The sequence below is a fragment of the Barbus barbus genome (assembly GCF_936440315.1).
Source record: "Barbus barbus genome assembly, chromosome: 18".
In the NCBI taxonomy this organism is placed as follows: domain Eukaryota; kingdom Metazoa; phylum Chordata; class Actinopteri; order Cypriniformes; family Cyprinidae; genus Barbus; species Barbus barbus.
In genome coordinates this window covers 27885738-27896987 of record NC_136746.1, presented here as the reverse complement: position 1 = coordinate 27896987, position 11250 = coordinate 27885738, and the positions used below count along the sequence as shown (strand labels likewise).

Genomic DNA, 11250 nt, shown 5'->3' with positions numbered 1-11250 from the left:
ATAGAATATATATAGGCTTTTTACAACTTAATGTTATCATGAACAAAAGCTAAATTAGATATGAAAGTAGAATTTTGATTTTGATTTTGTGAGTCAATGATAAATTTAGTTTACTTACCATGAAATAATTTACAATTTCTGCACTCAATAAAAATATGTTGTGCATATGGATATTCTAATTTAGTTTTATATTAATATCTATAACTGAAATAAAAATCAATAAAAAAAATTGATTAAAATTAAAACTTTCAAAATATTAATATCTATTTCAAAGATAGTAAAATAACACTGGTATCAACAAACATCCTACTTAAAAATGTTTATTTTCTTTTTTTTTGTAGACAAACTGAACAAAACTGGTTTAAACCATGATTTTTGATTAGACCAATATAAAAAAGCGCTTTAAATAAATGATACGGTCGTTGGCTTTTATCAGTGTGGTCCTGGAATGACTCCTCTATCAAACAATCAGATTTGTGCGACAGTATAAGCAGAAGGGTAAAGACTTTTTGTTTGACACACACATTGTTCTGGGACCAACAAAAAGATTTTGATCTAAGAACATATGTTCTGCTCAAAAAACCACAATCAGTGTTCACCGATCACCTCTGCCGAGGAAGTCCGTGTCATACATGAGCGGCTGACTCAGGATGAGTACGAGTAACTTAACTTAAAATAACACTGAATCAGTACTTGTGTATGTGGTTTAAATGCAAATCATTTTGTTTTAGGAGATTCAAAGGAAATTGAGTATCTCGTTTATGATTTTTCTGCCACATCAGATGTGTTTCATGTTAATCATTTGGTCTTGGGAGAATTTAATAAGAAATGTTTGAGCTCATATTGATATCTCTGATTTTTCACTGAGCGTTTGATGTCTTGGAAAATCAATCTGAGATTAAATGGAGAAACAAAGTGATTCTAAAATCTGAATCTTAAACTTCTTAAAGTGTCAACCTGTTTTCAACCTTTGAATCAACATTTGAACCTTTGAATGAGAAATGCCAAAGTTTATATTGATATAACTGACTTTACTGTCTTGGCAAATCTGATTTTGAGACATTGAAATCCCCTCTGAATCACAGAGGAGACATCATTCTCGAGAGAAAGAGAAAGAAGCCGAACCTGTTGCTCTCAGTTGAATCTCATTGGTATGTAGATACAAGAAATAAGTAAGATCTCACAGATTATAAAGAGACTGACTCATCTTAAACTTCTCTACATCAAAGTGTCAATCTTTTGATTAATATCTCTTCTGAACAAAATTGTCAGCATCTAAACGAACTGGATTCAAGGCAAAAATATCATTTTATACCACCAAAACTATTTTATGTGTTGAATTATGTATCTCTTTAAAGTAGCAGTGTATTGGGGCTTTTTTGTCCATGAGAAAAAGAGCAAAAGTGATCTCATTTGTAATTTTGCTTTCATGTGGCTTGAAATTTGACTCATCTTGAACGTATCTTCACACTGAAGTGTTGGCCCTTTGACTGAGATCTCTTCTAAAACTAGAGGAGACACATGGGAGACACTAGGCTTCTTTCTTGAGGCAAAAAAAGAGAGCAAAAGTGTCAATTTGCTCTCTATTTAGAGTAACACGTAAGACATTAAAGAGATCTGATTTGTGATTTTTCTGACCCATCGGACAGCAGTAGAAGCTCAACTTGCATGATATCACTGCAATAATGGAATTTCATTTTAATTGAGACTTTGATGTCTTGCCAAATCTGAACACAATTTGAGACATTAAACAGATCTCCCTTGAAACACAAAGAGAATTAGAACCAGCTTAATCTGTGTGCTATCTTATTTGTAGTGTTGCTTTCAAGTGGCTTTAAATTAGACTTATGTTGAACGTCTTGTCACATTCAGGTGTTGACTTTTTGATTGAACACTCATTTGATAGTAGAAGAGACATATGTGAGATCACTGGGCCTTTTTCTGTGAGAAAAAAAGGGTAAAAGGGTGTCAATTTTCCTCTCCATTTAATACCTAGGAGAAACACTTGAGACCTTTGTAACTTTGCTGTAAATATATCAAAACTTCATTTTTGATTAGTAATATGCATTGCTGAGAACTTCATTTGAACAACTTTAAAGGTGATTTTCTCAATATTTAGATTTTTTTTTGCACCCTCATATTCCAGATATTCAAATAGTTGTATCTCGGCCAAATGTTGTCAGATCCTAACAAACCATAAATCAATGGAAAACTTATTTGTTCAACTTTCAGAAGATGTATAAATCTCAATTTCGAGAAATTTACCCTTATGACTGGTTTTGTGGTCTAGGGTCACATATGTTAAAGAGATCTCATTCATATTCAGAGCAGAGTGATGTTTCGGTTTAGCTTAAATGCACTGGATATGACTGATTGCACAGTCACATTTACTCCTGCTCGGTTTCATCTCAGTAAAGCAGCACCTGATTCCACGGCTTTTGTTTACACAGAGCTGGACAAAGATCGGTGAGCTGGGAGAAGAGCGGCGGAGCGACATGTCAGGGCGTGTCCCGCCTGCGTCACACCGAGGAGCCTTTCGCCCGCGGCACACGCAGGGCCCCGACAGAAAACTCCTCTCACGCTGCATTCGTTTCATAACTACATGAGAATAAACAAAAAGCAGACTGCCGTCTCATGATGATGACCACACCTCTGACTAATAAAAGCCCAGAACGGCGCGAGGGTAATTGGGGTTGAGTTGTTATGGTGTGATTATAACCGTGAATGCTAATATCGGTGAGTCAGGTACTATACAGTTCAGTTTCAGGTGGATTAAGTAGAAACACAAACACACATCGCTCATGCTACGACATCAAGCGTGAAACGCAAATAGAGATTTAGGAGCGTGTCAATAGGTTTACTTCTCCTTGACTTAACGTTTTCATTATGACACTGTCTTCAAACGGCTTTCCTTTGGAAACTGGAACATCTGTTTAAAGGATGATGTACAGCAGCGACAGAAATGAACTTTATTAAAGGAAAAATTTGGCATTCCAGAACTGGCTCTCAGGCCATTTTTTCCTAATTGATCGGATCCCTCTGAGCTGTTGCATATACAGTCAAAACTATTTGTTAGAGATAAAAAAAAAATATTTTTCTTCAAATGAGCTACTCATGTAAACACTCACAACCAGTAAATACAGATATCTGATATCTACTGTTAAAACATTTGGGGTCAGTAATATATATATACATATATATATATATATATATATATATATTACTATTAAATATTAAAATATTAATTTTAATCAATATGAACATATATGAAATATTTCTTATTAAATACATATTTTTAAATAAATTCATATTTTTATTCAACAATTTTATTCAATAAAATTGATCAAAAGTGACAAAAAATGCATTTATAATGTTACAAAATATTTATGTTACAAATAAATGCTGTTTTTAACTTTCATCAAAGAAACCTGAAAAAATTTATCAGTTTCCACAAAAAGCAAAAAACTGTTTTTGACATAGATAAGACATGTTTCTTGAGCAGCAAAGCAGCATATTAGAATGATTTCTGAAGGATCGTGTGACACTGAACACTGCAGTAATGATGCTAAAAATTCAGCTTTGCATCACAGAAATAAATTACATTTTAAAATATATTCAAATGGAAAACAGTTGTTTTAAACTGTAATAATATTTCACAATTTTAACTGCATTTTCAGTCATTTATATGCAGCCTTGGTGAGCAGAAGTGACTTTCCAGAAACATTCAAAAAAATCTTACCAACCACAAACTTTTGAACAGTAGCATGTATAACATGTTGGATAGCATATATAAAAACTGATCAATTCACTACAAACAGAAGTTTCTAAATCCTCATCCTTAATATGTGTAGCAATTTAGCCTCTTTGAGTGGCATTTTTGCACCCGGGTCTTTTCATTTCTGCCCCTGCTGTTTAAATACTCGACCTGGAGGCATTAAGGTGGTTAAATAGGGGGCAGTTGAAGGCCTGACAGCTTTAGGCGCCGGCGCTTGACTTACAGCCCCAGTCGAGGCGAGCAGGATGGTAACTGGACGGCCGTGAGTCACCACAGTCTTTGTGAAGTGACTCCAGGTGGCTTGTAAACAGATATTCATCATATCTGTATCACACATGCTTTGGCTCCAACACGTCTGTCAAGCTCTTTTATGCCTCTCGTCTTCTCATCGTCCCTGCTGTCGCTCGGCTGACCTTGACTTCTCGCCTCTCACCAGATAAGATAATGCTTATGACACTGGATTGTGTTTGACTTGGGTTTTACGTGATGGTGCTAAAATGTGCCTAGAACATTAGGAAAAACTTTGCCAAAGAGATTTACAGTATAGCATGTGAAAAAAAATCAAACTGGGAACAGTTAGTAGGCATTGTGTAATGAAACAACTTCCTGTATTTTTTTGCTGATTCACAGCAGAGGGTGTGGTCAGGAAGACACGAGTGGACAGAATGCGCTTGTGAACCAGGAGCTTATGATCCATATGCTTGCTTTTTCAGTTGTTTAGCTTTCAATTTATATATGAAGATAAATATCAAGACTTCTATTAAAGCACATTAAAGACAAACACAAGAGACCAATTTCTAATACTAATTTAAGCACATTTTTCAATTTCAAATTGTTAATATTTGTAATTAGAATAAAGCACTTGAAAAAACATAGTTTATAAAAATATTACAATGTTTTGTTTACTTATCGAAATAATTTTTTAGATACTTGATGTTGAGTTTACATACAAATATTTTATGATATTAAATATTTAAAATTAAATTATTATGATATTTGTAATACAAAAGTATTTATTTATACATGTATACATATATATAAAAACGATATATTTGTCATAAAAATATTCATGTTTTGGTTTACTGATGTACAGTAAATTTGTTTTTTTAAATTAGATACTCAGTGGTGTGTATGCATATTAAAAATTAAATACGGATACTGACATTTTATTTTTTAAGCACGAGACAAAAAAAAGAAATTAATGAATCATAATGTATCATTCATTTAAATTAAATTTGTTATGCTGATAATGTAATTTATGATGAAAAAGTATTTAAGTAGAAAAATACACTTACAGTATAAACACGTGCATTGAATTTCATTAGTTTATGCAAATATTGAAATATTCACTGAGTTTCTCATTTAGTTGTTATATATAAAAATATGTGAAATATTAAAACAAAATATAATCTCTGGTTGTTACTGATATTATTTTCAGGAGCACAAATAATACAAATAAATGTATTTCATTTATCATTCATTTTAATTACATTTTACTCCAAAATACTAATAATTTATAATAATAAATTACAATAGTCTAAAAAAATATGATTTTCTTTTTTTTACTGATGTTAATTTCATTTTTAGATACTCAGTGGCATGTATGCATAAAAATATGCATGAGAAAGATACTAAAACACATAAAATATAATCTTTGGGTGATACTAACAGTATTTCAGGGGGTTTTCATCAGTATTTTCCCGCACGTGTCTAATTTTGTCCACTGTGAGAGACGTTTCAGCCATACCTCTAAAATAGAGCTAGTTCCTGATTTTATTTCGAGTTTCATGTCAAACATTATGTTGCAAATTACTGACATTGAATAATACACCTGCAATTTAAAAAAGTGCTACTTCACATGCTTTTGAGCTAAATAAGACACTAATTCTAAGGCAGTGCAGTAAAGGTATGTTTCTCCTGTGATATAAATAGTCAGATAATGCAGAAGTCCAGTAAATGTCAAATCAGAGGAAATTTGCCTATAACCTTAAGGTACGACAGCAAAATCTTGACATACATCTGAGCTTCAGGATCTCTGCTGCAGCTGCGCAGTTTCACCCTCTCCATGCAAAATCTGCTCTGCACCTGCTGCTGGAGACATTAAGAACAATTTCAAGAAAGCAAAGTATCAGATCAATCTGCTCACATTTGCTGTAGCACGAGCAGGCCTGTCTACAGGATGTTTTTGTCTTGAGGGTAAGCAAGCATGATTACAAGTTTACCCATTTCCTCGTATGATTCAAGTAATTAAACTAGTAATTAAACTAATACACTTCCAGCGCTTTGGGTTCACGGTTTGTTTTTCAAGGAAAAACAAATGTCTTTTGGTGCCTATGAACAGACATATATTAATGTTCACATCAATAACTGTGCTTAGAGAATTCAAAATGAATAGTGTGCTTTTATCAAAATATCATAAGGAAATGTGAGAAAAAAAGCTTCATCTTCCCATCAGTTTCAACTTCCTACAGTAGTTGATTAAAGGTCAGATGAGTTTGCAGGTGTGACGGCACCTGTAGCTCTATATGCAGTAAGTGTGAGATCAGCAGCAACAGTGAGTCTCCAGCCGCTGGTTAGTAGCTCATGATCCTGGCAAAGTCCCAGAGCCTTCGTGTCCTGAGGTGACCCACCCTACAGTGCCCCGATCTGAACCCCTCAGCACTGAGAGACCACCAGTTACACATGCTGCTTATCACCAAACAACATCAGTTTATGATACGTGTTGACATTTATGGGAAATGTCAACATCAGTTATAGGATTCATGCATCAAAGCATTCGTTTGGCTTTATTTGAGTTCAAAATAAAATGTTCTAAATACACACACACACTCATATTACTTTTACAATAATATTATATAAATATAATATGATATAATAAAGTAAACTTCACATCAAATTGTCATTTATATAACGTGTGATCAGAAAACAGCCAGAAAAACAAAGCTGAGAAAATAATCTATGACACTTTAGTATGTTTTTTTGGCATTTTACACTTTTTATATATTATATATAATAAATAAAAGTACATTTCATATCAAATTATTATAATTTTTCTATTCATAGTTTGTGGTTTATAGTGGAAATTTCAGTTAAAATGTTATTTATGATGAAAAAAAAATCCTGAAATAAAAACAAAAAAGTTTATGATATGTCTTGGCAATTATGGGAAATATAAACATTAGTGGCATGATATGCATCAAAGCATTCATTTGTGTTTGAGTTGTGTCCTAAATAATATTAATACACAAAATATATTATATATAATAAATAAAAGTACATAAATTCCATATCAAATGATTATTGTATTTTATTATTATTTTTTTAAATCATAGTTTGTGGTTCATATCAAATTTAATTTATGATGTGATAAAAGCCTAAAAAGCTGCATGAGAAAATGAATGAAAAAGCAATAGAAAAATAAAACAACTAATAAACGAGACGAGAATAAAACCTTCAAAGGAAAGAAATATATGGTTTTTGTTTTGTTGGTTTGGCAAACATTCTGTGAAAAATCCACTTTTCAAATAGCATTCTGAATCTCAACCCACTTTCTGTTTTCTTCACCTACACATGTAACATTTTTATCATCTACTAACCACCGATTAAGAACCAATGACTCCGTTCTTATTTTAACAATCAATGACTCACTCTAAAGTCAGAAATATTTTGGTGACCTTAACCCATAAGTCTGTATCTGACTTTTAACATTTATGCAAAACTCCTGATTCAACCGCTTGATTTAACCGACACCCATTAGTGTTAAAAAGTGGGAGGATTAAATATGACATCTGCATAATCCAAATTCAGCCATTGCATTACTCTACGCTGCACTGCATTTAATGCAGATGCATGCACAAACACGTCTGCAGCCTTAAAACAAGATCTAAATTTAAAAATAAAAACACATTTTGCAATTACACTTGCACATGTAAATGATAAATAAACTGTTTTGAGGTTTTTAAGTACACTTAAACTAGCAGTTGCACCATCATTTATTAATTCATCCAATATATTCTTCCTGGTAACATGCTGGTGGAATAACAAAAAAACAAAAACAAATCTATAGACACACTCAGGAAATGCATCCTCCTAAAATCAAGGCATGCAATGGCACAAGCTGCAGAAATGTCTCAAATAGGCAGTTTTTGTATGTCAACAACATGGAGCTCGCCTCTCATGTGTGAGTGACATTTGAGCGTTACACGTGTCCTCACACACAGACTCTGGGAATGCACTGCGCGCATGTAAACCACAACTCAACCGCTCTGTTCGCGACTGGCAGACAGATTGTAGGAGGACAGCTCAACGTAAACACACTGTTAAAATAAACAGTCACAAGTCTGACCACAGAAAAAGACAAATGTCAAACTGATCGTGTTTTTCAGGGAAACATTTATTGCCAGTGATAAATGCTTGTGTTACATGGCTCTACATCAACTCATCAACAATACTTCAGCTAGTTTGGCAGTGCTGCTCTGTTGTTTGCCTTTACAAGTCCACAGCAGTTTAGCCCGTGCTGTCTTCAAGTCACGTCAGTCATATTCGCCAGGATGTCGTAATTAGTATTGAGAAACATGGGATTTTATAAGAGCCCCAGCATTTTTTGGTGGGTTCGAGTCAATGATGAAATGACAGCAGAAGCTAATTGCTATAGAACACAACAGTTGGGTTCCAGAAGTACAATCCATTGGTCTTCTCAATAGAGCTATAAACCTTTCGAGACAGATCTACACAAGCTCTGAAAAGACGCACTTCTGTAGAAGTTGTAAATCAGTGACGTCATCAAAAAATAAATAAAGAAATATTTGTATCATACTTAACACAATTATACTTAATCCTTGTATTGTACTTAATATGATATATAATAAACAATAAATGACTGCAAGTCAAGAGTTTCCTCAAAAACTGAAACTACACCGACTTCCGCCATCCGTACTTCTGACGTTTTTAAGCTGGTTGGTCTCTAAATGGCTAAAATTATTTTTTGTGTGTGATAAATCCCTTTATAGAAAATGAATGAGAAAAATACTTCTGGAACCAAGACTGAGTGTTGATTTAATGTAAATCTAACTTTTTGTGATGAAGAGAAAAAACAAACATTTTCAATCATTATATACGGCTGAACAAGCGTAATAAAATACATAAAGCTTAAATCACACCTAATGTGCATCATTTGCTCTTCATTTTGTTTAAATGGAACTAAAAATGCTTTCTAAGTTAACAAAAATGTTCAAACGGAATGTTGTGTGAAATGTTTCAAACAGTTTTTTTTTTAATGCAAACGTTCCATTTGATCATTTTGCAAACATTATTGGAACATTACTTTAGAATGTTCTCTGAACATTCCAAAACCAATAAACATTTAAAAAGAAAACATTATGAAAGATTTATAATGTGCTAAAGTTTAGGGAATATTATAAAAGTCCAGATAACTCTTAATGAACGCTGCATTCACATTCTAAGCAAGTTCTGTGAACATTCCCTTTTAGCTGGGTTAAAGACACATAAATATGCTCAACTCATCCGTATTATTTCAAGCAAAATCACTTCACATCATAATTATGACTTCCGAACTCTTAAGTAGGAACTTCCCAGGAGGACCTGAAGGCAGAATAAACACTGTGCGCTGAGTGAGCGGCTGACCTCAAGTGCTGCGGCCCACGTCTGACGCCATTCTGCTGGACGACAGTCACTGCTCTGTCTCTCCTCGCCGTGACCTGCACAAAAGCACACAAACTTCCAGTTAACTTCCAGAATCGCAAGGACCTAAGTAAACGTCAGGAGTGAGAGGGAGCGCCCCAGGCTGCGGCACCTGTCTGTGAGCGTTTCTCTGCAGACGTGCACTAATAGCAGGGCTGAGGTTTCAGGGCCTGAGGCCGTGCCCTCAACAGCACCCACTTTCTGCTTTTTTTGTGTTTTCTTTTCCACCCCCTCCTTCCCTATCCACAGAGTCATGAGTGAGAGAAGTCTCTTTGTTCCCAGAGCGAGCGGGCGGACTTCATTACACACAGGCAAAATTCGAAAATGGAATGTTCACTTAATGTTTGCATAACTGAAAGAAAAAAAGAACGCTTTTGAATGTTCAGAGAAATTCAGATGTAACATTTTCAGAACTTAATGGGAACATTAGTACAATGTTTTCGAACATTTGTCAGTTGGAAAATAACCTATATTATTTGACCAGAGTGATCATTCAAATTTAGCCGTGCATGTGCACATGTTCGGTTTTCAGGAATATAATACTTAAACCTCATATTACAAGCAGTCTAAATAGGTCACGTCAGCACGTATAGAAATAATGCCACCTGACATGTTTTATGACTAGGATTTTCATAAAAAATTATTAGGGCTTTGAGATGATAATCTAGTTAACCTCAGCACAAAAAAAGTTAAATGACAAAGAACTGGCTTGAGAAAAATGTCATGCTTTAAATAGTCAATATTTCAGTTGTATAGCATATAGTAAAATGTTTCATATTTTAAAAAGTACCGTTCTGAAACTCTTAAGGAAACCTTTTATTTGAGATTAAGTTTCTTTTTCCTCGAAGATCACAATATGAGTGCTAAAGAGTTTCATTTTGATCTTTATGACAGTGAAACCATGCAGCTATTAAAACATTACACACTGCATTTGCCTTTCCTACAGAGAAAAACAACACGGTCTGAACACATTTGCATCAAACAGTTTTTCGAAAATCACATCACACGTTTTTTTTCAATAAGGAAGGTGGCAAAAACAAATAGTTTGTGGCAATTGCGATTCAGCGGAAAAGCAGCGGTACAACCTGTGCTAGAAAATGATGTCAAAAACAAATACATATTAACCCACACAGAGTTTAATTTGCATTGTGCATGGCGGCTGTCTCCTCTCTACTTCAACCACATGATCGTGTGTTAGTCCCCCCTCTTCAAAGTCATTGATCAAGCACTTTGTTGGTTAATGGCTGAGAAACGTCCACATCCTTGAAGAATACATGATACGTGATGACACAAGGCTGAGAGATTTTACAGGAAAGACACTGATTAAATTAAAACACGCCATCAACATAAATATAAATTCATTATTTTTCAAATAAAGTCATTAAAACAGATAATGGAAATAAATACAACTATTAATTAAAATAAATAAAAAACATAAATTAGTTAAAAAAATTAATTTAAATAAATAAATATTCTATACAAATGTCTATACAAAATAAAAATAAAAACTACCAATGCGATATTTTCTTATAGAGAACAAATGGAGACGTTTTCGTGTGTTTCTTTTTGTTTGTCCTGAAAAAAAGGGCCCCAATAATCTTAAAGTGTACTCCGTTTTGCAACAATAGCAAATATTGTTATCAAAATCTCAATCTCAATTGATCTGAGCTGCTAGACATATTCAGAAACAAATACTAAAACAACTAATAAAACATGCAATGCAAACTCTATTACGTCTCTTGAGTTATGAAAGTGCATGGTCTGAGCAATAATCT

At 33.8% G+C, this 11250-nt stretch overlaps 1 protein-coding gene across 3 annotated transcripts in view; it reads right to left on the bottom strand.

The window, feature by feature from the left end:
- Positions 1–8157: 8157 nt before the first annotated feature.
- Positions 8158–11250, bottom strand: part of LOC306884611 (uncharacterized protein) — a 33430-nt gene continuing 30337 nt past the window's right edge. For all 3 annotated transcript variants that reach the window (XR_013785461.1, XR_013785462.1, XM_079440622.1), the window contains one exon: positions 8158–9492. Coding sequence is in view for 1 of the 3 variants with exons in the window: in XM_079440622.1 (XP_079296748.1) it covers positions 9335–9492 (158 nt within the window). In the remaining 2 variants the exon portion in view is untranslated. The remainder of the gene's footprint in view (positions 9493–11250) is intronic.